The following is a 23,933-nucleotide window of genomic DNA, read 5'->3' on the forward strand; positions in this document are numbered from 1 at the left end:
TTCGTGTAAAAAGCAAGATATAGTTTCACCAGTGTTGCTCGATCCATCTCTGAAATAGATCTCACGCATTTGAGAGGCTTGCTCTAATTACAGCTTGGGTGCACGCTCAACCGCCTTGAAGACATTTCCATCCATACTGCTGTCTTCGAGCTGGGCAAGCGACGCCTCCCTGACGAGAGTCAAATACTCTTTGAGCTTGTTCTCCTTCGGCCAGATGAACTCGAGATATAGTTTCATACGCTCGTCGGCTACTACGTTGGCCAGTTGTAGGGCTGAGGCAAGATTGCTGTGGGAGACCAACCGAACAAAGGTGCGAGCAGCAATTGTCAGTCGATGCCGATTCTACCAAACCGTTTAAGCACACTCACTCGCGAAGAAGTTCGCTGGTATCAAAGAACATGTTGTGCAAGCGAAAGATAAGGTCCGGTATGTAGATCTTGCGCATCCGTGCGAGCTGCTCGAGGCGCTCTTCATCTGGAGAGGAAATGCACAAAAATCGTGGCAATGGTCACCCTATCTGCTTGTGGTACGAGGGACAGTGCGGTCACTTGTATACGAATCTCACCTGCGGCAGTCTCGGGCACGATGTCCAGCTTGAGCCAATCTTGCTCGAACACTTGCATAGCGGATCGGTAGGCCTCCCCGCAAGCGTGCGCAACAGCTTTGTCCCACTTTGCCTTTTCGGTACGAGTTGTGGACCTGATGGGCGATGCGGCATGATTAGCACATGTACTAGATGCCACAAATCGAATGAGGACTGGCAAGAGTTTAAGCGCGTGACTCACGTTTCGTTCTTTCTCTCGCTCCAAATCTGCACAAAGCGGTCATGCTGGTTCAACGCGTCAAAGAAGCTATGCCATTGCAGATGCTCGGTGCTTTGCTCTCCTGGCAAGTTAAAGCCTGCGGCCATGCCGACAATCTCTTGTGAAAGGCTGAAGAGGAGCGTGCGCGCTGCGTGCAGACGCCCAGATGCTACGCATCAACGACAGCCGAAAATTGCAAAGGGCCGAGCAGGGAGATGAAGCGCACGATGGGTGGTCAGCAAGAGCCAAGATAAGGCGGAGAAAAAGGGGGCGAACCCGCGAAACCACTTGGAGAAAGACTCACACAAGAACAGGCGCATGAGCGCATTGCTCTCAACAATGTAGTCTTCGTACGTGGCGGCATCAAAGCCGAGCCAGTCGACCGCTTTGATTAACCGCTCTTCGACAGGGCTGAGGCCAAGCTCAAAGCTGCTGATGTGACCCATCTCTTCAAGTAAGCTTGGAACCATCTTCGTGGAGCGAGAAACGGATCGGTTAACACGGCGCCACCAACATGGTTGGCCCCGGGCGGGGCCACAGCATACGTCTCGAGCACTCACAGGAATCGAGTCGTCAAAGACCAGTGCTACTGTGCGTCGCGCAACGGCTGGTAGGTCAAGATCATGATCCTTGGCGCGAAGCAGCGCGCTCCTCCTCGTGCCGATGTCAGTGTTGACATCGATGGACTTGAGGTACTGCGCGTATGAATCGACTGCATTTTGCGAGTCGAGGCTCGATGCGTACAGAGCAATCAGATCGTCGTCTTGCCCTGCTTCTTCGAGCAGCTCGACGTACAGACGCAGGATGGCGTTCGCGGCCAGCTCAGCGCTGCTGCTGTTGCTGCCTTCCTTGCGCGCCGCCTCCGAGTCGGTGCCTGCTTCGGGCGGCTGCCCCGCCTGGCCGTCCGCATCTGCATCGGTGCGAATGAGCCTGGCGAAGAGGATGTAGTGCGCAAAGAAGCGGACGAATCGCGCGTACTGCGCGCGCGTGAGGGTCGTACGCATGAGGCGCAGGCGCTCGTCTACTTGCGCGAGCAGCGAGTCGGTCGTGTTGAGGATCAGGTAGCGTTGGAACGTTCGAAAAGGGTCGTTCGCTTGTGCGCTGTGGAGTAACATGAGTGAAAATTCGTGAAGGAAGTCTCAGTCAGTGGTCTCCACAAAGAGAGAGCTGCTGGAGCACAGCTCACTAAATGCCATCGGTCTGCGTCTGCTCTAGTCGATCGAAAATTGCTTTGAGGGACATCTTCACCGACTCATCTATGCTGCTGTCGCCATCGATGCCTATCATCTCCCGCCCAGTTGTGCAACCCTCTTTGGCGTACCACCAGTTATCTTGCGCAGCCTCTTCCGGGTTCGCCCCAGCTGAAGCATCAGAGCCAGATACAGGGGAAGTGAGAAGGCGGTCGAGTTTCGCTTCAAAAGAAGCGTTCACGTACGCCCACAGCTGCTCCTCCCAGCTGTGTGAGACAGCGAGCACAGAGCGCAGGTCACCGCCGAGGCTGCCGTACAATGCACGCTCGTACGCGTCTGCATCTGCGCCGACGCCGGCACCTGCGCCTGCGCTTCCATGCGCACTCGCCACGCCGGAAGCGATCCGCCGACAGACGGCCTTCCAGAGGGCACGGTTGCGATTTCCCATCGCTCGCTTCTCCAGGCCCACTAAGCCTGCCGTGTCTCCGTCTTGGTAGGCGTCATCCTCGTCCATCCCTGTGCCCAGTAACGCTGGATCAGAGTAGAGCAAGCCTCCGCGCAAGCTTGCTGCTTTCCAATGCGCATTCATCTGGCGTGCCATGTCAAAGCACAGATCTAGACGCCCGTGGCGCGCAAGTTCAAATAGGAAGCGCCAGGATGCGGTTTCATAAGTGGCGTCTTCGAAGGACAGTGAGGTCAAGGTGGTGCTGGTGTTGGCGCTCCCGGAGGGGGCGCTGCTCGCGCGATTGGGAAAGTCTGGGTCAAGGGATATACCGGCTGCGTTTCGCTCTACGCCAGGTTGAAGGCCCATCGCGCCCGTGCGCTGCGCATTCCTAAGTTTGTGCTTGGTGAATGTCCAGTAGCCCTGTCGCACCTCGATGGGATGGCGTACGGGCAGCACATGCGCCTGCAGCCACTCGCGGATCACGTTCAGCTCGGATAATTGTGTGGATGGGGATGCGATGAATGTCTGTGCGCGCGAGATGGGCGGGTCGTATGGATTTGAGGAGAAAGACATCGCTGCTGTTTCCGGCTCCTCATCGTGGGTAATGCCCTTGGAGAGAGATGGTCGTGTATTTCGTTGCTGCTGGGGCTGGTACTTCCGTTGATGGTAGCGCTCAGCGCTGAGTAGGCCAATCAAGAGCCAGGTGCGCGCTTCCATCTCCCAGCCAAGCGCGTCACCATCCTGATCCCATTCCACCTCGTCTTCATTTTGCACGACAATCAATGATGACCCTGTTCCACCATTCCCACCTCGGCCTCCTGCCGAGCCGATCGACAGGCGCGCCTCTTCTGCGCGCGCTAAGCAGACCTGTGCAAACTGGAAGGCCGTACCCTGGCCGCTGTGCACGTCGAGACGCGTTGGCACATCGGCGTGTTGTGCATTTTGCAGGATTGCCGCAAATGCTGCAAACGAGGACGGGCCGCCGCTGCTGCCGCCGCTACCGCTTGGCTCGCTGCTCCGGCCGCCATCTGCTTTGGCCATGGCTTCGAGCACACTGATACCTTGTCCTTGATGACCGGCGGGGCTTCTTTACGAGAAGGGCGTCTGATTGGCAGGTCTGCCATACGCATGCATATGCGGCAAGAAGCAAGTCTCTCATCGGGAGCATAGCCAGACTCGTTTCTCTTTATGATGATCCTACAGACATTCAAGGTTGCTCTCGGCCGAGAAATGCACCGCGATTCGCGCATTCTAATTCATCCGCGCTCGCTGGTTGCACCGAATGCCCCGCAACCCGTTGCTCTCCGTCACACAAAATCACACACCGCAGCCAACAGAGTCCATCCGGAGCATGTGGTCCCCCTCCCAGGCCCATGTACAACCTCGACGGACATCCAACTCAGGGTCCCCTTCCCTGTTTGACCTTGGCCGAATCAGACACCATCGGAGGGGAGTAAACGACGGCATGGTCTGCGATGTACTGCATCGACGCAAATCAGCAGCTGATGGCGGACAGGCTGACAATGACGATGCACCGTGCACTCGGCCCCCTATGGACATTGACGCACACCCCGCACATCCCTTGCTCTGGATCAATGCTTTGCGTCAAACAGGCTGCACCAGATGTAGACTGACGAGCAACTGCTCTATGGGACCACTCCTCACTATGTATTTGCGCAAAGTACGAGTATTTACCACGTTGAGCTCCCGCGTCGCCAGTTACCCTTTCCCTAGTAATAAAGCAACATCGCAGCTTTCCGTCATTCTTGATTTCTTCACGTCCGTGTCTGATTCTCAACGAAACAATAATGTTGACCTTGCAAGGCGCAGCAGAAGATCGCTCAGCAAAACAGTATCAGAAGGACTACGTTCCGTCCAGAAGCAAGCGCGCGACAATTCATCCGGGCGTATTGCAGGACATGCCTTTTGAACAAGAGGTGTGCACAGCGCGCATGATGTAGCGCGGAAGAGCAGAGCATGCACTGACCACTGGCATCATTCGGCATTTCTTTGCTTAAAAAGAATGTGTATCTGCCGGCAGAGTGGAATCTCAAGCAGAAGGGCGTCGTCGAAAAGTACAAGGCGGCAAACTAGCTGCACGGCACGCATGAGAAAATCACGGGTGGCGATAGGGGTCTCGGTCGAAGTGTGAGCTCCAGGCAGCTACGTAGGGATTCAGACCCGGAGAAATGAATGCTGGCACCGAGTTTTACTTTCTCTTGCCTCATTTACGCCTCACAAACGGCCATCCTCGTTGTCATTGAGGGCTTCTCCGCGATTGTGTTGCGCTAAGTTCCGGAGCGCGAAGAAGACATTTCCCAAGAAAAGGCGCATTTCATCAAGCAGGCTGGACGCTAGGATGTGCTCCTGATACCCCCAAGACTTGGCGGGATGGCGAGAAATCTGCGCGGTCTCTCTCGTCCAAAACGGTGACAGCGTTCGGTGTCCGCGTCCATATCCTCTTCAACAACGCCGTGTTCCAGCGTGAGGTGGAGGATATGGTGGATCTGCCTTCCTTCGGGTTTACGCAGACAGTCGACACGAACATCGTGCTGGTCGCACTAACCAAGGATATTATGCAGCACATGGCGCGCAGCAGCGCGATCATCATTAACGCGTCGATCAACAACTACGTCGGGCACCAAAAGTTGATGGACTCCTCAAGCACCAAGGGCGCGGTGGTCGCATTTACGCACGCGGAGCAACCAAATCATCAGCAAACGCGTCAACGATGTGTGCCTGGGGCCAGTCTCGGCACCGTTGCCGCCTATGATGGACAAGAACTCGCTTGAGGCATTCGGCACGACCACACCCATTGGCCGCTCGTGGCAGCCTGTCGAGATTACCATCGCCGTCGTGCTCCTCGCGGGCCCGTGTAGCAGCTACATGAGCAGACAGAGTTCGCCTCAACGGCGTCGTCGTCGTCAACAGCTGAGTTGCAACGCACGAAATTTGTACAGTCCCAATTGCAACGCGAATGTTGCTTCTGTTTCGAAATCTTGCAGCATGCGACCGATGTGACACCAACGCATACCGGCTTTGCTTGTCATTCAGCCGTAGAAGCTGTCTCTCATGATGACTCTCTCAACCGCGCAAGTGAATTGATTGTTCGAGCTCGACGTGCCAAGCGGGCAGGGGCACGTTGGCTCTCCCCGGGTCGTGTGCGCCATGCGACCGTGCGATCGAGGAGCTGCTCTGGTCCTCTTAAACAGTGTAACAGGGCAGGTGCAGCACGCACTTCAGAAAGGGGCCAGCCCTGAGAAGGGTCCCAGCGTGGCTGGCATAAGCTGATCCCCCCTTCCTCCTTAGGCACCCCGGGGCGGTACGCCCTCAAGGGCCCATGTGCAGCGGCTATGGGAGGGAGCAGCAGCAGCGAGCTCTGGCACACGTTGCACAAAGCAGCCGGTCAAAAGACAAGGTGTCGCTCCATGCGCTTCGCTACTACAATGCCATATGCTTTATATAATTACACTTTTGGCTGGAGCCCTCCTATGCACCCTCCCCAACGTCTCTCCTCTTTGTCCACGGAGGCCGCCGCGTATTACCTTTGATTTTTGTTTCGCATAAGAAGAGGCAGCGAGCGCGATACGAGGGCCACGGTTCAAGCTCTCAAGCGTTCAAGCGTTGTTGTGAGCGGGCGACTGCGTGTTGTGCGTCGACCATAGCCATATCCAGCTACTACCGCCTACACTTTATCATGCATTCACTCTGTGTGGCATTCAATCGACAGATTGAATGCGCGCCTTTGACCCGACCCAGCCTGCATGAGCGCACACACCCTATGGGTTCGGGTGAAGGACCATTCAAGACAAGGTGTCCCCGACGAGACAGGGAGGGTACCGCGCAGAACGGATCCATCTTGAAGACTCGCCTTCCATTGAAGCCGCATTGCTGGTTCTATGCATTATTATTATGCCTCGCGCAGAGTTACGGGACTTCGCGCGTTGTTTGGCCAATATGGAAGGAACCCTCCTCGCCTACTCTCTGCTTGCCACACCCTCACACTCGTTCAGACACTCTATTTAGATGGTGCTGCGATCAGCTCATTCACGAGAAATAACCCATGGACCCTGTTCGTCTTGGAACACTCGAAGCTTCGCATGGGCTGTACCTCATGTAACAAGTGTGTTGGTTACATGTCCTAGCGGACCTATCACGACGTGTATGCTGAACGTCGAACGGATATAAAAGCGCATGTACGGAGCAGTGATGATGATTCATGTTGAATGTTATACTTCCCCCGCTGTTTTCTCAATGGCACATGGAGCTTGACTACACTGCCGGAATCGCCATTCGAAGGGCCACCATGTCTTGCAATTCTCGCTGTCTGCTGGGACAAGCGCATATTGTAGCGTACGCTCACCGCGCAGAGCCAACACGGCTCCCGTGCTCATCAGTTTCGCCATATTCGGGCTCTGGCCTGCCTATCCCGCAAGAGCAAGAGCAACATTGGCAAGGCAGCCGCAAGGACTTGGCAAGGGCGATCGCGCTGCAGGCCCGACTGGAAGGGATCCCGCTGGCAAAAGAGATGGACGCGATGATGATGGCGAGTGGCGCTGCTGCTGCTCCAAGACGCAAGGTCGCGTTGCTGGATACGAGCCGGACTTTCTCCCAGGGTGAGCGTGGAAGAAGTTGAGACTGTCACAAGTTCGCGGTGCTACATAATCGGTGCAATTACGAAGCAGCGGAGGCAACGTTGATTGGACGGGAGAATGACCGCACTTCCTGGGGGAGCCTACAGCATCTCGGGCTGTCTGAACCTGCAGCCTGCAGATTGTGCAGACAGCCCCACCAAGCTGGGAAGGGGGGCGGGGGCTTGCTTCCTCACATCTCTCGCTCGCATCCTGCGTTGCTCTGGCGCTGCTTGCGTGTGTGCTTGGCTGCGTCCCCTTTATCGCTGTCCTCATCAGATCAGATGTTGGATTGATATGTGGCTGCTGGGCGGAACGCAGAGAGCGGAGTCATACACAGATATATGGAGGGAAGACCTTGTCTTGTAATGGGTTCCTAATCACCAACATCCCTCCTTCACCGTCACCATGTTCATACTGCATACTAACATGCTGTGACTCACATCACTTTTGTGCTCTCCTTGCAACCCATCGGATGCTCGCTGTGGGGCTGGTACGCGGCTTCAAACACGTCCGTCACGTTCCCTACGGCACTTACGTTAACCCCTCTGTCTTCTGCTGCCTGCCTGTCATGCTCAACCGGTGACACCGCCCCCCCTTCGGTTGGCCACTGTAACACTCTCTTTCACAAAAATGCCCAACAATGCATCGCGGCGTGTGCAGAATCTCATCCTCGAGATCTTGCACGCGCAACCCTCGCTCAGGGATAGCAGAGTCTACCTCAACACCTTTGGGCCAAAGTCGCAGTCCGGAGCGCTGCCTTCCTCCTCCTCCTCTTCTCCCAATGCGCTGGCCCCTATCGCCGATGCTCACGCAGACAGCAGCATCAGCAACAGCCGCAATGATCACGCTCCGATAGCTTCTCGTGCAGGCTCCGCAGCAAATGGCCTGAAGCCGCATGTCCCCTTCTCCCAGACGGCACAGCTACTGCTTACCGAGCGACAGTCCCCATCGCCGGCCCCGCAATGCGCGAGCGAAAGAGAAGCACTCTTGGGTGTGCACACAAGCCGGCCGGGCGACGCCGCTAAAGCTGGCAAGGCCAAGCCCAAGGCTAGGGCAGGCAGCGGGCGCGGGAGCAGCAGTGCATGGAGCTTCCTGGAGCAGCGGCAGCGCGCGGCGCGCCCTTTTGCTCTCAGCGGCAGCGGCAGTGGTTCCTCTTCGTCTGTGCTACGCGGCATGCAGCCTCAGAATCTAGAGACCACTCAGGGAAAGGGCACGGGGAAAGAGGTGGCCGATGCTGAGCAAGTTACTGTCCATGAAGGCGACCCCGAGGATGGTACGCATCGGCTGCAAGGAAGTGATGTACGCTCTGTTCAACGGCAGTTGGACGCATCTGGCGTGCGTGCTAAAATCACTACTGGCTCGAACGATCCACATCTACGACAAGATCAGCAGCCGCAGCAGCAACAGCGTCAGGAGGTCCCCGTCCCCTCGCCAGATGCCGCCCCGCACTCACAGGATCATGTCGCGCTCGTCAAGATCCAAGGGCCTTTTACCTCGCGTCAGCTCTCCTCCATCGCGGAGGGAATGGTCTACCTGAAACGCCTTGGACTCATCAGCATCATTGTCGTTGATAACGAAGACTGGCGCCCAATGGCGCTCGAGCGCAAGAGGCGTTCGTTGCGATCGCAGCGGCTCATGTCGCAGGCGCCCGGTATGCACGATACCCCGCGCCAGGCACCTCTCCTTCGGTCTGACACCTATCAGCGGCTGCACAACCCCGAGGTGAGCGTACAACGTTTCGATCAGCGCGGCAGGCTCGTCGTCGACAGCAGGGAGCTGAGGGAGGAAGAGGAGTTCAGGCAGTGGGCCTCAGCGCAGCGCACTCGGAAAGCCGCACATGTGCTTGGCGAACAGCAGCAGCAGGCGCCATCTGCCCCGCCAGCGTCGTCGTCTACAAACAATCACAGCATTTCCTCTCCACTAACACAGCCTAAGCAACAGCAGAACCAGCACGCGATGCACAGCCACGAGTCGCTACGGTGCCGCATGGTCGCGCAGACACACGCGATCGCCGAGCTGCTCTGTGCACACGGCGCACAAGCGCGTCCGTTCCCATTTGCTATGATGCGTGTCGACGCGCACGCCGCGCAAGCTTCTCGCGCCGCGCTCGACGCTGTTGCTGGCCTCGCCGCGACGAGCGCCAGCACCGGCACCGGAAACGGAAACGACAATGCCCCGCTAGACAAGGAGATCGCAGAGCGTAGCCCACTCGTCGCCGATGACGGTCTGCGTGGGCTGAAAAGCGCACTCGTCGCAGACCAGATCCCCGTCCTTGCTCCCTTGGCTCTGTACGAGGACCTTGAGAATGGAGTGGTGCGCACTGTCACTGTCTCCGCGGACGACCTGCTCGTTAACCTTGCGCGGGAGATGAGTCTTGAAGGTGCCAGGTCCGGCCAGAGAGGAGAGGTGGCGAAGGATGTGGATCTGACGCCGGTCAGACTTATGGTCATGTGAGTCTCCAGTTGACGGTAGCAGGGCCTCCACCTCTTAAACGCCTGACGCATATGTTCTGAACGTGACTTGCGACTGTGTTTGCTGCTGCTTGAACATGTGCGACACCCAGTAATCGCGAAGGCGGCATTCCGTCACATGCGCGTGGCGGCAGCCCGCATCTGTCGATCAACTTGGCATCTGAGTACAAGCAGATCCGACAGTCATTCACATGGGGCAAGACGCATCCTACGGCGCTGTCGAATCTGTCCACCGCACATGCGTGCTTGTCGTACATCCCCAAGACCTCGTCCGCCATCGTCGTCTCGCACCGCTCGCCGCGCTCGCTGATCGCTAACCTGATCACCAATAAGGCAGCGCACTCGCCTAGCTTGCCGCATCGCCTGCTCGCTGGGCGCCAGGACGTTAAGCACACGCCAACAATCATCCGCTCCGGCCTGTCGGTCAGAGTGCTGTACGAGTTTGATCGCATTAACTGGGACAAGATGACCGCGCTGCTCGAGGCGTCTTTTGGTCGGCGACTCCATCGCGAGAAGTACGTCGAGCGCGTGCGGCGCTCACTCGATTTCGTCATCATCACCGGCGACTACGAGGGCGCGGCGATCGTGACGAAGGAATACGCGCCATCCGACGACCCCACTACCGCGGAGCCAATTGCGTACCTGGACAAGTTCGCAATGCTGCCACAGCTACAGGGCAGCGGTGCCGTCGATTTCCTATGGGGAGCCTTGCGCGACGAGGTTCACGGCCTCGGTCTGCTCGACGCGCTCAACGACAATGGCGGCAAAGGGGGGTTTGGCGCGGGCCGCGACCTCGTGTGGAAGAGCCGCGCGAACAACCCGGTCAACAGATGGTACTACGAGCGCAGCAACGGCTTCGTTAAGATGGATGTGCGCAGCGCCGCGGACCGCCTGCGCGACCCGGCACCACAGCTCAACTGGTCGCTGTTCTGGTGTGACGCCGAGGAGCGTCTCGCGGCCATGGCGGGAGAGTTTCGACTTGGCGCTAGCGCCAGACCGGAAGAATTCATGGACCTTGTCGACGAAGAGGAGGAACGCCTCCGGCTGGCTCTCGGCGCGGCAGAGGAGCAGGACATGACAAGGGATCTCTCGTCTGCCTTCTCAATATCTGGTTCGAGACTCCCGTCGCCGACCGTAATGGCCGCGGCGCTGGCTGCAGCCGGCTCATCCTCGTCCTACCCGTGGCAACGCGATTTGAACGCATTGCGTAACCCACGGCGACCCGAGCACGGAGGTAGCACGCTCCTCCCCGTGGTTGCACCTGAAGAAGAGGGGCGCATCCAGCGATGGGCAGAGTGCATGTGCACAATCCCATCCGCGTGGCTTTGAGGCAAGCACAGAATCACACAGCAAACCTACTCATTAGACACATCTCATCGCGCATCGCATGTAATATGCAGCGCTACTGCTCACAACGTACACCCTTGCATTTCAGAATATTTTCTGGTATTGCTGCGAACTTTACAGATTCTTCTGATGCACTGTCTGCTTGGCCGCGCGGAGATTTGAGAGATGCTCCCTGATCCACTCCTCACGCTGCTCTGGCTTGTGTGCGAAGGCTTTGTACCGCGCATCGCCCTTCAGGACAGCATGGACCTCATCGAGGTCGAAACTGGCCACCATGTCGATCACGTCCTTCTCCAACTCCTCATCCTCATCGCCGCCTGCGACCGCAGCAGCATCGGCTTCAGCCTTGTGACCGACATCGGTGGCCTCTTGTGCGTTCTTGGCCTGGCGCAGTCGCCCCCAGAATTCGACAAAGGTGTTCTCGCGCAGCATCTCGTTGAATGCAGATCGGGCGTCTTTCTCGCGTTTGCTCTTCCACATCTCAAATTCGTCTTCCATCGCATCTCGCGCGTCGACAGGCCGTCGAGAGTATCGCTCGGCCTCGCCTTGAACAAAGTCTAGAAGATTGAGCCTTTCCGTCTCCGAATCGTTGAGGACGAGCGGGATCGCCTCGACGGGCCCGACGTCCAAGGTAGGCGCAGCCTTTTCAAAGACCTTGTACACGCTCTGTCTCCGCTTTTCCGCTAGAGACGTGATGTGACGCTCGAACAGCTGCTCTTTCTCTCGCATACCGCTAAGTCCTGGCGCTTCAAATCGCGCGTCCTCGTGCAATCTCGGCAGTGTCGAGCGAAAGTCGGCGAGAGGATTTCGAACAACGTCGATGAGAAGCTGGTTGAAGTGCATGAGCGACTCTTCCCGGGCCGCAGAGCTAAGTGCACGCTTCGCTTGTGATGCCAGCTTTGCTTTTTCAGCGCGAACCTTTTCTTCTCGCTCTTTCAGGGCCTGCGATGTGTCCTTCGCTTTGGAAGACGTTACGGCGGCGGCGGTGGTAGTCGCAGTGGCGGCCGATGCAGAGCCGCCGACACCGTTGCTATTAGCTTCATCAGGTGCGGGTGAAGCAGAGGCATCGACTGGAGCTTCGCCTAGCAGCCAGAGACGCCAGAGCTCGGCGCGGCGACTGCTGCTTCCAACAGCATCGTACCGCGGGTCGGTATCCAACCCGGGTGTCTTTTTTCCCTTGCTCCACCACTCGCTTGCTGCGTCCGTCTTCATCTTTTTATCAGTCGCCTCCTGAAGAATCGCAGAAGCATTTTCCTTTAGCTTGCTGTCCACCTTCTCCCCTAAAAGGCAGACAAAGTCGCGATCTGCTTGCTCGGCTTTCCGCCGCTTGACCTCTCCTAATTCTCGCAGATGCGTCTTGAATATCTTTTCACGCTCACGGTCATCTCTGCCGAAAGCAAAGAAACGGCGGTCCTTCTTGAAGGACTTGCGAAAGGCTTCCCATTTTGTACGCGTCGACGTTACTTCGGATGTGAGAAGCTGCTCGTACGCAGATTTGGCGTCGAGGGAGGGCCGGGCCTCGGATGAAGTTTGTTCCGCTGAGGTGGCGCTTGAGGCCTCAGGAGCTGCTAGCGGTGCAGCGCTGTGCTTGACCACACTGGCGCTCGCCTTGGTGGCTGCCCGCTCCGCCCTTTTCTCTTTGATCCTGTGTTTGCACCATTCATTGAAAGCGTCTTCCCTCTCTCCCTCAGGCAGACTCCTTGAGATGACGGCGTAATCAGGATGTGCGCTGAATTTGGGCAGCTCAAGCTCAAATGGAGCCATGGGATCGACTTCTGCTGTTGATCCATTCGAAGACGTCAACAGGGAGTTGAGGAGTGTGAGTGCAGAGGGCTTGGTGAGGGTGGACCCTTCGTCGGGGGGCGACTGTGGTGCTACCGATTTCGAATTTGACGGGGCTGCTGCTTCCGACTTGGGAAGCGCTGTGCCGAATGTAATCTCTGCTGCCATCTCTGCTGCAATCCGTCGCTGCCAAGCCTCTTCGTCTTCCTCTCTATCCTCATCTTCATCCTCGTCCATCTCATCACCCCCCTGAATACGCGGCTTTTTGCCATCTGGGCTGCCTGCGTCATCGTCAGCCGCGCGATCCTCTCGATTCCGTTTTCTTTCGGATGCACTTTGCTCCGCAGCGGCTAGCATTTCCTTTTTGACAGCCTCGCGGTACTCGCGCTCTATTCGTTCTGCCTCCTCTTTTGCTTGAAGTTCTGCATCTTCCTTGCTCCTCTTCGTCTCCTCTCGCTGCTTGTCCCTTACATCTTTCGCTTGCCGCTCCGCCTCTTCTCTCGCTTGCTTTTCACTTGCAGCCCGCGCTTCCCTCTCACTCCTCTCCAAAGACCGTACAGCATCTTTGATATCCGCAGGCACAGTCCATTCGCTGTGCTTAGATGCGATGTGCGTGTAGAACACGTTACCGAGATTTGTTGTGATGCGCAGCCAGCCTTCCGCCCCGGGGATTCCAGCCTTGTGTTTCGGCTTTTCCTTTTTTTGAGACGGTCCAGCTTGTGCCTGAAGATGTGCTTGATTTGATGCTGGCACTCTGACGACACCATTTCCAGCATGAAAGCCGGGGGGTGGGCCGATGTAGATGACCCCAGTTGGGGGAGTCGTTGCAGTCGCTGCAGATAGGATAGCAGGCGTTGCGCGAGGCACTATTGCTTGATTTTCTGATGCGGGCGGAGGCGCCCCGGGACGCTTATATGTGCTGGTCTTCGTCTCTTTGTGCCAGTAGTAGATCTGTCCTTGTGGGCCCACATGCTGCGTCCAACCCTGGGGCAGCGGTGGCTGAGAAGGAGGCGCCGACATCCTGATTCGAGGCCAAGCAAGCACAGCAAAAGCTGGAGGCCGACTTCTGCCTTTATTTTCACTGCGTAGCGCAACAGCGGGTGGTTGCGATGCGCGCTGTCAAGCTCCGAAAGGAAGGCAAGGTTGTTGTCGTATACTTTCGTATGTGAAGGCCGCCGATGGAGAGTCAAATGGACATAGACACCTGACTTAATGGCTTCCAAGCATGAGTAGATCATATATGACCTAGTTCACTCCCTCTCGAACCAAAACTCCTCCTCTCGCCCTCGAGCCGCCATCCAATGCAGCCCGCCACGAATAGGAGAGTAACACGCCTTCGTACATGCTACAGCTACCGCATCTCGGATGCAGATCGCATCAGGGCAGTTCGACCCGGGATTGGGCACTGAGTACTGCACGACGAGCAAGGCATTCGAGCGACGCCCGAGCGACTGCGTGGGATCTTCAGTAGTGAATTTCAAGATGCCGGCCGAATCAGCATACTGGCTCGTCGCGGTGCCGCTCGAGAACCATGATCCACATATTCAATTCTCCAGCTTGGCCACGGCTCTCGGCGTTGGCTCCTCGGGCAGCGCTTTTCAATCGCCCTCATCATCAGCGCTCTGCTCCAGCATCGGTCAGGTAGCTCTACCGCCTTTCAAGACGGGGACCCTTGCTTCCCTCATTGCGCTGTCCGAGGAGCTGCCCAAGCACGATACCTTGTTCACCTCCATCACTAACAAGGTCGTCGACTCGCTCAGGGCCCTGTTGAATAACGACGAGGAGCAGCTACGGCAGCACGTGCTCGTCAATGAAGCCAGCGTTGGCCAGTATGTCCTCGGGAATTGGAGCTGGAACGCAGGAAAATACCGGGTGGGAGAGCGCGCATTGAGCGACGTTGTTGACAGCCTTGTCAAGGTGCGGCTCTCGCGTAGCTCTGGCCGGGGTTCGTTTCGCATAGCCATTGTCTCGCTTACAATTTCACCGCCTCTCATTCTTCTTAAAGGAAATGAATTCGATCGACAACGTGATGAAGCAGAAGCTGAACGCATATAACATGGCCAAATCGCAACTTCAAGCCCTGCAGAGAAAGAAGAAGGGTAATCTGTCCGTCCGCTCCCTGGCTGACGTTGTCTCGCGATCCGACTTTGCCGATCCCGCTTCCGAGTACCTCGAGACCCTGCTCGTGGCAGTGCCTAAGAACAACATTAAGGACTGGCTCTCGCGGTACGAGCGCTTGACGCAGATGGTCGTGCCGCGGTCATCGAAGGAGATTGCGCGCGATGAAGAATTTGCGCTGTTCAATGTCACGCTCTTCAAAAAGGTTAAGGAGGAGTACTTGCAAAAGTGCAGGGAGAACAAATTCGTCGTACGAGAATTCATCTGGGATGACCAGCTGGTCCAGCGGCACAAACAAGAGCTGGAAGAGGCAGGAACGAGCGAAAAGGAGCTTTGGGTGAGTGGGTGGTAGGCTCAGATGAATGCACTTTGAACTAATGATCCCCCATGCTCACCACTTTGCTTCAGACCGAGCTTCTCCACTTATCACGCACCAACTTTTCAGAGGCCTATCAAACACTTATGCATCTCAAGGTAGTGCGGGCATTTGTCGAGAGCGTCCTGCGATACGGTCTGCCAGCCGATTATTTTGCAGTAGCCATGAAGGTGAATCCCTGCTCCTGATGACTCTACCCTGTGTAGACCATATCTCTAAACCCCTTACTGTTTCTGGTGTCGCTTCAGCCGAATCGGAAACGCACAAAACAGCTGCTTCAGGAACTCTCAAAGCAGTACGGCCACTTCCTGACCGAGCGCAAGGGATTGAACTACGGCAGCGGCAGAAATGCAGGGCCACATGTTGAGACGCCTGGAGAGTATGCACAGCTGCTAGAGGAGGAGTGGACGCCGTTTGTGTTGATGGAAGCAATGCAGATTGACATTTGAATGCATGTGCGCCTGGCGGCACAAGCGTTTGACGAGAAACGCTGGAAGGGGAGGACCGAGGCGTTCGGTGGACGCTGTTTTCAAAGGACTTCACACTGCACCGAGCTACCGGGCATCACATTCGATATTCGTGTAAGTCACGCACTCTGGTATAAATATCGTTGTTCAGCTTTAGCGCTTTCTTGGGCTGGTCGCTCAGCTTAGCGCAAGTATTGTTACATGTTTGGGTCCTAGGATGGAGAACCAGCACCCAACTTCCCTTGTTCAGTTCCGCGTTCCGCGCTTGCTGGCCTGTTGCTCTCGAGTATCGACATCTTGCCTTTAGGCATGCCTATTGGCCACCAAACCCTTCTTCTTGAGGCCATGATCAATGAATCGAGGCTGCCGTCGTCACCTGCTCACCCCGAGCAGAAGCACGCCATTCAGTCATCTCAACAGTTATCGAAATGTCTGAATACCGCGGGCGGGGCGGGTTTCGCGGCGGCGCCAGGTGGGGTGGCCGGGGCAGCCGAGATGGACCGGCGTCAGCGACAGGTGCTAACCACACGCCCCTTGTTTCGCGTGTTCGGCCTGCCCCAGTCGCGGTACCAGCAGCCCTCGACAGCGACAGGGAAGAAGGAGAGGCTGAAGGGGAACCAGGGATGATTGAAGGGCCGCGAGGGATGCGCAAGTGGGGCTCCAGTGGCGGATGGGGTGATCGGGCGCGAGAACGAGACAGCGATCGAGAAGGTGATCGGGATCGAGGCTACTCGTCAGGCTTTCAAGAGGCGCACAGCAGGCTATTAAACGAGCGCGGCGCATTTGATGATCGGAATAAGCGGCCACGATTGGACAGCAGTGCCGCTTCTCCAGCTTGGCCGCACCGCCCTCGCCAGTCGTACGATAGCGCGGTGCAGCAGCCTCTTCAACCGGACAATCCTTACGCAACACCCAGCGGCAACTCAGGACTTTCCATCCCTACTGGACCCAGATCGAGCTTCCACGGGCCAGCGATGCGCGGAAACTGGGGTTCACCAGCAGGAACTAGGGGTGGACGTGGGGGATTCGGCGGTGGCGGGCCTGGAAGAGGTGGCGGCTTTTCAGGAGGCTGGCGAAGCGGATCTTCTACACCAGGATCTGCTGGTTATGGCGGCATGGAAGAACCCCCTGCTCGCAGCCTCGCTCGCAAATACGAGGAACCTCGCTCCCCTACTGTTCCAGCAGGACTAAGGGCAAGAACAGGGTCGGTGTCAGCTGCCACTTTTGATACCGCGTCAGACCCGCCCGCTATGGGCAGCCCATTTGGCGAAGCTAGGCCAGCAGCTCTACCTAGTCACAACTTGTCAATGATGGAGCCGTCCGACTCGCCTTCCAAACTGCCTCCGGGTGCCCCTCCGGTGCGCCCAGCCGTTGCAAGGCGCCTTTCTGCGACGATTCCAATCCACGAGGCGACGAGTGGAGAACATCAACCATCAGTCCCCTCCGGTACTTCAATTGGAGCCTCATCAGTTTCTTGCACTCCATCAGGCCCCCCGGTACAGCCTGCATCAACAGTCACCTACGAGCCGTTGCAATTTGCGTATGCACTCAATCCTTCACTCGAAGCTCAGATCTATCGCCTCGCACACAAACGACTCGCATCGCTGCGCGAGATCACATGCAGCAAGAAGCGCAGCGAGCTTAACGCCGCGCTATATTCACTGAAAGACATTGAGACGGAGTTGCAGGCTGCCAGAGAGAGGACTAAAGCGACGGATATGCAACTGCAGAATGCAAGCGAGAGTGCAGACGTTTTCGCACTTGAAGCAAACAAGCGAGAAGCGGAAGCGGCGACTTGGAGCACGCAGATGATGCGCTCAATATGATGCGTTTTGTATAATAACAGCGAAGCAAGCAAGACACGACATGGCACATTGTAGCATAAGACTTGTCACACCCTATCATCCTCACACTTGATACGCGACGTGTGCATAGCTGCCCGTCTCTCGGCCTAACATGCCAAACCCGAGCAACACCTCCATCTTCTTGGAGTGCCAGCCGATGCTGCCAGGCACATGGCCGTTTGCAGCGACGAGCGATCGCAGCGCCTGCACGCGCGGATGGTCTTCGGGCAAGCCGCGCACGACCTCGTCGCGCGGCGTAAGCGGCGCTGCCGACTGCGCATCCTGCAGCTGCTCATCGTCTTCTAGCAGCATCCGATCCATTGCGCCGCCGAGCGGGCCTGAGCGTGTCATATCATTGGCAGCTGCGAGGGCGTGCTGCTGCTGTTGCGCCAGTGCTCTGCTGTGGCTTGCGCTGCGAAGAGGCGATGGACTGAAGCGAGGTTGGGAATGCGACTGGCTCCGGACAGGTGAGAGCGAGTGGTGAGAGCCGCCGATGGACGTGGCGCGCCGCACGGCCGAGAATGTGTTGCTTGCCAGACGACGGCCCCTACCATTTTGATGTTGTGAAAGATCTTGCGCTATCACATCTGCCATTGAATCCTCATCTTTGGCCTGCGGATTCGGTCCTGCGGTCGTATCGACGACCCATCCTCGCCGACCAGCTCCACGGACGACTCTCCAGCTGCCGATGCCATCACTAACGCTGTTTAAGGTCAAGTCGCTAAGCCCGATGACGCGTAGATTCGTCGCGGGCTGAGGAAGCTTGAAACTTGCTGCCTCTTCCTTGGTGATGCCCGCGCTGTTATTGAAGCCCATCAAGGCAAGCTGCATTGCCAAAGGCACAGGCGGGCTCTCGGTGCATGGGGACAAGACGTGCTTGTTAAGGGCTGACGCGCTGATCGCTAAGCCACCGGGGCCGGCGCCCAGTTGCGATCCATTGACCATCTGGCAGCTGTCGGCCAAATCCATGATTTGCACGTTTGGCGCTTTCTCTTTGAGAAAATTGCCGATGGCAGGGAGCGAGAGCTGCGGGTTGTTACCAAGGCCGAGATCGAGCAGCGAGGGCTGAGGCGCGAAATCCGCCTGGAGATGTTCGTCGGTCACAGGGCACCCTCCAATGTCCAGATAGCGCATACAGCCTGAGCGGAAAGCAGGCGCACGTCTGATGATGTGCGTCAAGTCGTCGCTGGTCAGAGGGCTCGGGAACATGATGCTGCATTCCAGGCTTAGCTCGGTCAGGTTCCACGCGACGGGGCTCTCGACGAGCAGCTCAACAATACTCTCGCTCGTGATGCGTCGGCAGTGAGCCAAGCTGAGGCTCTGAAGCGCCAAGCCGGACTCGGGGCCCTGTTTCGCGAGCGCGTGCAAGAGGCTCGAGTCTATCTTGGTACGCGAGAGATCGAGATGCGTGAGACGCGGAAAGGCGAGGACGAAAGGATGCAGAATGTCAGGAGTAAACGTCACGCCGGACAAGCCTAGGCGTAGTACCGAGGGGAAATGCGTCGCCCGCGCTGGATGGCGAGATGGCTGCGCGTTGGCGTCAAGCGAGCCCCGATCTCGGTTGTGCGAAGCGCTGCGGGCGCGAGACGTACTACGACATATCGAGCGACTGGCACCGATGGCCCCTCCTGCTGTGGACGTTGCATTTCCATCTGCTGCTGGTCTGCTAGCCGAGCTTCGCGCATCCCTGTCCCTGTCCCTTCCTCTCCCTCTCCCTCTCCCTCGGTGCTCGTCATCATCGTCGCTACTTTCTCCTGCATCATGATCGCCGTCCTCCTCGTCAAGCGTGTGCGTCAAGCGACCACTAAACTTCTTCAAGTGCTCCTCCACAAATCCGGAAAGACCATCCTGGAACTTGCTGCTGACGCAGTTGCATAGATCCAAGCTCTGCAGCATCTTTTTCTTTGGCAAACCTTCAGCCGCCCCAACGTGATTTGTCGCATCGCCGTCCCCTGCATCGTCCCTTCGCTTACGCTCGATACTGACGCCGCGCAGTGCGCGTGAGCCCATCCCGCCTGCGCCGCTGCTTCGCAACCTATTGCTCTCGCAGCCGGTCCGTCTTCCACGCGTGTTGAAATCATCAGGTGGAGCCCCGCTGGCGCTACCACCTTCTTGCTGCCCACCGCGAAATAGCAAAGCTTCGAGCACGTCCTTGCTCAATGCGCTGTCCATGGTTTCGCTGGCGCCAAACGCGACCAGGCCATCTGAGCACGCGGTAATGAGCGCCAGCAGGCGCGCGGGCGTGACGAAACGCGCATCATGGCCTTCGCCGATTGTGCGCCGCAGACCTTGGGTGCGGTACGTGGAAAAGTCGAGGATACGGACCCATTTGTGCACTGCAGAACATGAGGGTGAAGTGTGGCATAACGAGCATGTGAGCAGGTCTGTGCTTGGGCACAGTTGGCACAGCAGAACGTGGACGCACCTGCGGTAAGCACAGCATCTTGGCTGAGTGTGACGTGATATCGCTGAATTTGTCGCCTTCGGGGAGGTCTGAAGATTTCATCCATATCTCTCTGACGGTTCATGTCAGGACTATCGTCTTCTTCTTCCTCAATTTCGTCTTCACTGCTTGCGCTACTCGCTGTTTCGCTGAGCAGGTCTTCTTCTGCCCAGACCAGCTCAACCTCTCCGTCCTCGTCCGTGAGGAACTTCGCACGATGGCTCTGCTGAGCCAGCCCGGATGGTGCGCGACCTTTTCCTTTGCTGCTCATGGTATCGTGACCCTCGCGGGCGGGTGACACAGCTACTGGCCGTACGGGGGCTGACAGAGAGGAAACCGATTCTTTGCTCAATGATCGATTCCATAGCGAACCGCTATTGGTTCTCCCACGGTACGGGCTAGCTGTCCGGGTGCTCGGCACACTGACAACCAGTTTGCCGCCGGTCGCATGGGCGAAGCCTACGGCGGCGACCATGTTGACGAAACTTGCTGGGTCGGTCGGGTCGAGGTTAACATCGCCGGTGCTGCTGAACGTCTCGTATGCGCTGGCGAGATGACTCGCGCCGAGTGTGCGCAGGAGGAGGAGGAACGAGTAGGGTAGCGTGATCCGGATTTTTCGAAAGAGTAACGGCCGAGCTGCATGGTAGAACGACTTGTTGACCAGACAGAGTGAGTAGAGCGTCCGTTGTACAATCAGATGAGGAGAGGACGTAGATCTTCCATCTGGGTAGGAAGACGGCAGCGAATGCGGGTCGAGCGTGCGAAAGGACGTCTTGGGGATGGCATCGAGATAGGCCAGCTGGCAGATCATCACGAGCAGCTCGTGCGGCAGATCTGCCAGTTTTCCCTGTTCAGGCTGACCGCACATCTCTGTGGCCTCCATTTTGCCTCATTCAAGCCATGCCTGCTTTGATTCTCATGGGGCTCTGGTTGCAGGAGGCACCTCGATGGTGCTAGAAGATGTTCCGACGCGTTGATGGACAGTAGAAGAGACACGGCTCCTTACGGTCTCGGTAGCGGCCTCTAAGCGCTTCGAGGTCCAATTGAGGGCGACAATGCGAGCGGGTGCTAAGCTGCAGCTTTGCCATATTGTGGGTGTCAGAGCTCGAAACTTGGACCTGAAGCTTGTGCACCTACTTCAACAACATGATCCAATTAATCGATCTTCTCCCGAGCTCGCACTGATTGAGCGAAAGTCACACGTGAAGTCTGGCAGTGTGTTGTATTGAGGCAGGATGATTACGTAAGTGACACTGCATCGGGGCACAGATGACGGTGCAACAATTGAATCACTTCACCTCTTCAAGGACCACGACCATGAGAGAAAGACGGGGGAGCCACCGTCTGCGCACGCTCTCACATCGTATTGCAGTCCCCGCCTCGCACAATCCTCCCCAGAGAAGAAAGATTCAGACCGCAGACACCGCACGGAGCGCCCTCCCTCCCATGCTGTACTTCCAGAAGCACTCCCGACGCGAGCCCAGCACGCCTGGAGCGCACCAGAGGATGCTATTCGTTGCCGTCGCTGCCAGTGCGGCGTGCTCATCGATCACACTTACAGCTGCCGCTGTTGGCACTGCTGCTGCCTCTATTACTCGCAATGGCTCTCCCTTCAATTTGCTGCGAAAAGGTCAGCAAATTGTCTTTGATGCCAGCGAGTCCTCTTCCAGCACGCTCGCCAGCTCGAGTCCCGTCACCACCCAGCCCCTTGCCGCGTCCGCCCTTGCCGCCGTGCACCTCTCCCACACCGGGCTCTTCGTCAACCACGCGCATCTCGATTACGTACAGGAAGGCGTCTCGCAGCCTCTGACACTGTATGTAGATCCGCAGCTGTACGATGTCCAGCGTGCGAGCCTGCACGTGTCGCACGTGCACAGGAGGGCGTGGGATGACGTCGCTGTGGAGTGTTCCTACTCTTCTCCAGACGCGGCGATGCAGATGGATGGTGGGATCGAAGCCTGTGAGAAGATGGACCTTTCTGCTGCTCTCAAGTACTTTGATGCAGGCCAAGATCAAGAGGAGGACCACGACATGGTCTGCCCCCCATCTGCAACAACGCCCGACGGTCGCGCCATTTTCGGGTCCAGCCATGCGCCTCCACCCGTCGAACACACACCAGACACCCCGTCTTCAGGTCCACCTCGGAAAGACACGCGCACCCAAGCGTGCAAGATGGTGGACGAGTTTCTAGGGAGACGCAAAAGGCGAAGAAGTGGTGCAGCAGGGCAGCCAGACGACGGCGGCGAAGATGCAGAACCGCGGCTGCACAGCATGGTCGTGACTGTTCACACTCCGCGAAAGTCCACCGCACACTCTTCCTCTTCCCGCAGTAGAGGCCAAGACATAGACTCAAAGATATACAAAGCAGACGAGATCCACCATTTCTGGCTCTCTCATCTCTTCTTGCCAGATGCATACAAGGCACGCTGGCCACTCGCAGGCAACGCACACAGCAACACATCCGGCAAGGTCGAGCCCTGGACTGGGCGCAACGTCAACCGTATCGCCGGTCTTCCCTACGACCCATTCATCTCCTCCCCCCCTCTTCGGCGCAACTCGCCTGCGCCTCCGAGCGGCTATGACCCAGCGAAAGGCACGCTGGACGGCGTAGGGATCGTCAGCGCCAGGTGGAACACGGGCGTCTCCATCCGCTCACCATTCAACACCCGTCCAAACGATCCGGTCTTTGAGCCCGTCCATGCGCCCGTCGCAGGACAAATCGTCTGGGCTGGTCACTACTCTCGCGGGCCAGGGCACAAGTCGGGCGCGAGACAGGACACGGAGCGCGGGTACATGCTTATGATTCGCGACGAGTGGGGGTTCGTGTGGCAGATCGCTGGCGTGGAGGAAGAGACGCTGCGCGTGCACCCCGGAGATGATATCTTCGTCGGACAAGTCGTTGCGGATGTCCGGCGACAAGGCGCGACAGCAGCAGCGGAAGCTTCAGCGGGAACACGAGCTGCAGCAGACCCTTACCGCTTCAAGAGTCTGCGCATTACGGTTGCGAGACCTGACGTGACATGGACCCGCTGGCCAGCCCCTTTTGTAGCAGGCTGGACATTCTATGATCCCATGGCCTTCTTCCTTGAAGACACACCTCTATTCTCACCCGGAAAGCGTACTGGAGGATCCGTAGCATTGTCGGGCAAAGAGGGCGCACGAAGATCCTGGCGCTCGAGCGTCCCGCCGTACGCGAACCCGAACCGCATCTTCTTTGCACGGCCAGCACTGGACCCGCTGACGGAGACTGTCTCCGCGTTTGCGTCCTCGACAGACCTGCTCACACCAACGCTGAGCGGAAAGGTGCAGATCATTGTTTCATTTGACTCATACGTCCAAACCCCCGGAGACGGCGGCGATGCGATGGACGGCACAGGCCTGTATTCCCTGCAGTGGGGGCTCATGCAGGGCCAGCAAGACCGCGAGAGGGATTGGGACCCAGAAGCATGCGAGTTTTTCGGTCACGAATTGGACGGTAGCGAATGGAGAGTCGCGTTCGAACACGACAAGGTGAGTAGCGGGCTTCCATTTCTCAGCAATGAGAACTTCAATAGATGGCACTGTTGCTGACTTCAGCCTCTTCTGGCAATTACACAGATGGTGGCGACGCCAGAGCCAGGATCTAACGGCACAGAGCCAACTTCTGTGTTTGCGCACATCGTCCCCTCCTTCACGTACGGCACCTTCTTTAAGACGAAATACCACTCCGCATTCGACCATCGCGAGCGCCACGTCTTCTACACCCCCACGCGGCGTACGCGCGGGCAAGCGGATCTGCACGGTTCGTGGGACACACGCAAGGAGCCCAACGGGAACGGATTCTACACCATCATCGTCAGGGCTACGGACTTTTGGGGTAATGTGGGCTGTGTCTCGTCCAAGGTCTACATTCGGAATCGCAACATTGACTACGGCCTTCCGGATGCTTAATCTTCGCGCGTCGCACGTCGCAATTGATTTGAATGTATCATACAGAGTGGAAGCAAATCATTTGAGTGGAAAACTTGCGATAT

General features: G+C 57.4%; 8 protein-coding genes across 8 annotated transcripts; 5 read left to right on the forward strand and 3 right to left on the reverse strand.

Annotated features, from left to right (window-relative positions):
- Positions 1-44: 44 nt before the first annotated feature.
- K437DRAFT_272629 (nuclear pore protein 84/107) lies at positions 45-3,562 on the reverse strand. The gene is made up of 7 exons (XM_013389640.1): positions 1,990-3,562; positions 1,364-1,904; positions 1,108-1,273; positions 786-972; positions 566-699; positions 369-474; positions 45-286 (listed from the first exon to the last, which is right to left on the reverse strand). The coding sequence occupies exons 1-7, from the start codon at positions 3,477-3,479 to the stop codon at positions 88-90; spliced, it is 2,823 nt and encodes a 940-aa protein (XP_013245094.1). The 5' UTR covers positions 3,480-3,562; the 3' UTR covers positions 45-87.
- Positions 3,563-5,916: 2,354 nt separating this feature from the next.
- On the forward strand, positions 5,917-6,545 carry K437DRAFT_25429 (uncharacterized protein). The gene has a single exon (XM_013389600.1). It carries the CDS (start codon positions 6,136-6,138, stop codon positions 6,496-6,498), a length of 363 nt encoding a protein of 120 aa, XP_013245054.1. The 5' UTR covers positions 5,917-6,135; the 3' UTR covers positions 6,499-6,545.
- Positions 6,546-7,237: 692 nt separating this feature from the next.
- Positions 7,238-11,310, forward strand: K437DRAFT_254438 (uncharacterized protein). The gene is made up of 2 exons (XM_013389641.1): positions 7,238-9,522; positions 9,636-11,310. Exons 1-2 carry the CDS (start codon positions 7,703-7,705, stop codon positions 10,870-10,872), a joined length of 3,057 nt encoding a protein of 1,018 aa, XP_013245095.1. The 5' UTR covers positions 7,238-7,702; the 3' UTR covers positions 10,873-11,310.
- Positions 10,991-13,824, reverse strand: K437DRAFT_254440 (uncharacterized protein). Its single transcript, XM_013389642.1, has one exon. The coding sequence runs from the start codon at positions 13,690-13,692 to the stop codon at positions 11,005-11,007; it is 2,688 nt and encodes an 895-aa protein (XP_013245096.1). The 5' UTR covers positions 13,693-13,824; the 3' UTR covers positions 10,991-11,004.
- Positions 13,825-14,034: 210 nt separating this feature from the next.
- K437DRAFT_254441 (ATPase, V1 complex, subunit C) lies at positions 14,035-15,787 on the forward strand (the record flags this gene model as incomplete). Its single annotated transcript, XM_013389643.1, has 4 exons — positions 14,035-14,589; positions 14,678-15,127; positions 15,199-15,336; positions 15,415-15,787. The coding sequence occupies 4 exons, from the start codon at positions 14,038-14,040 to the stop codon at positions 15,613-15,615; spliced, it is 1,341 nt and encodes a 446-aa protein (XP_013245097.1). The 3' UTR covers positions 15,616-15,787.
- Positions 15,788-16,000: 213 nt separating this feature from the next.
- K437DRAFT_254442 (uncharacterized protein) lies at positions 16,001-17,544 on the forward strand. Its single transcript, XM_013389644.1, has one exon. The coding sequence runs from the start codon at positions 16,278-16,280 to the stop codon at positions 17,457-17,459; it is 1,182 nt and encodes a 393-aa protein (XP_013245098.1). The 5' UTR covers positions 16,001-16,277; the 3' UTR covers positions 17,460-17,544.
- On the reverse strand, positions 17,475-21,043 carry K437DRAFT_254443 (uncharacterized protein). Its single transcript, XM_013389645.1, has 2 exons — positions 19,903-21,043; positions 17,475-19,813 (listed from the first exon to the last, which is right to left on the reverse strand). The coding sequence occupies exons 1-2, from the start codon at positions 20,801-20,803 to the stop codon at positions 17,541-17,543; spliced, it is 3,174 nt and encodes a 1,057-aa protein (XP_013245099.1). The 5' UTR covers positions 20,804-21,043; the 3' UTR covers positions 17,475-17,540.
- Positions 21,044-21,249: 206 nt separating this feature from the next.
- K437DRAFT_293183 (uncharacterized protein) lies at positions 21,250-23,916 on the forward strand. The gene is made up of 2 exons (XM_013389646.1): positions 21,250-23,430; positions 23,518-23,916. The coding sequence occupies exons 1-2, from the start codon at positions 21,367-21,369 to the stop codon at positions 23,848-23,850; spliced, it is 2,397 nt and encodes a 798-aa protein (XP_013245100.1). The 5' UTR covers positions 21,250-21,366; the 3' UTR covers positions 23,851-23,916.
- The last annotated feature ends 17 nt before the right edge of the window (positions 23,917-23,933 follow it).

The sequence above is a fragment of the Tilletiaria anomala genome (assembly GCF_000711695.1).
Source record: "Tilletiaria anomala UBC 951 chromosome Unknown K437scaffold_12, whole genome shotgun sequence".
NCBI lineage: Eukaryota > Fungi > Basidiomycota > Exobasidiomycetes > Georgefischeriales > Tilletiariaceae > Tilletiaria > Tilletiaria anomala.

What these genes read in the sequence shown, in the direction of transcription:
- K437DRAFT_272629 (XM_013389640.1), bottom strand. Translation starts at nt 3,479, where the DNA reads ATGGCCAAAGCAGATGGCGGCCGGAGCAGCGAGCCAAGCGGTAGCGGC. An exon ending in TCTTTGACGACTCGATTCCT is followed by an intron (nt 1,274 to 1,363) that starts GTGAGTGCTCGA and finishes CGCTCCACGAAG; the next exon opens with ATGGTTCCAAGCTTACTTGA. An exon ending in GCTCATGCGCCTGTTCTTGT is followed by an intron (nt 973 to 1,107) that starts GTGAGTCTTTCT and finishes GTTGATGCGTAG; the next exon opens with CATCTGGGCGTCTGCACGCA.
- K437DRAFT_25429 (XM_013389600.1), top strand. Translation starts at nt 6,136, where the DNA reads ATGCATTCACTCTGTGTGGCATTCAATCGACAGATTGAATGCGCGCCT.
- K437DRAFT_254438 (XM_013389641.1), top strand. Translation starts at nt 7,703, where the DNA reads ATGCCCAACAATGCATCGCGGCGTGTGCAGAATCTCATCCTCGAGATC. An exon ending in CCGGTCAGACTTATGGTCAT is followed by an intron (nt 9,523 to 9,635) that starts GTGAGTCTCCAG and finishes TGCGACACCCAG; the next exon opens with TAATCGCGAAGGCGGCATTC.
- K437DRAFT_254440 (XM_013389642.1), bottom strand. Translation starts at nt 13,692, where the DNA reads ATGTCGGCGCCTCCTTCTCAGCCACCGCTGCCCCAGGGTTGGACGCAG.
- K437DRAFT_254442 (XM_013389644.1), top strand. Translation starts at nt 16,278, where the DNA reads ATGCGCAAGTGGGGCTCCAGTGGCGGATGGGGTGATCGGGCGCGAGAA.
- K437DRAFT_254443 (XM_013389645.1), bottom strand. Translation starts at nt 20,803, where the DNA reads ATGGAGGCCACAGAGATGTGCGGTCAGCCTGAACAGGGAAAACTGGCA. An exon ending in AGATGCTGTGCTTACCGCAG is followed by an intron (nt 19,814 to 19,902) that starts GTGCGTCCACGT and finishes CATGTTCTGCAG; the next exon opens with TGCACAAATGGGTCCGTATC.
- K437DRAFT_293183 (XM_013389646.1), top strand. Translation starts at nt 21,367, where the DNA reads ATGCTGTACTTCCAGAAGCACTCCCGACGCGAGCCCAGCACGCCTGGA. An exon ending in TCGCGTTCGAACACGACAAG is followed by an intron (nt 23,431 to 23,517) that starts GTGAGTAGCGGG and finishes GCAATTACACAG; the next exon opens with ATGGTGGCGACGCCAGAGCC.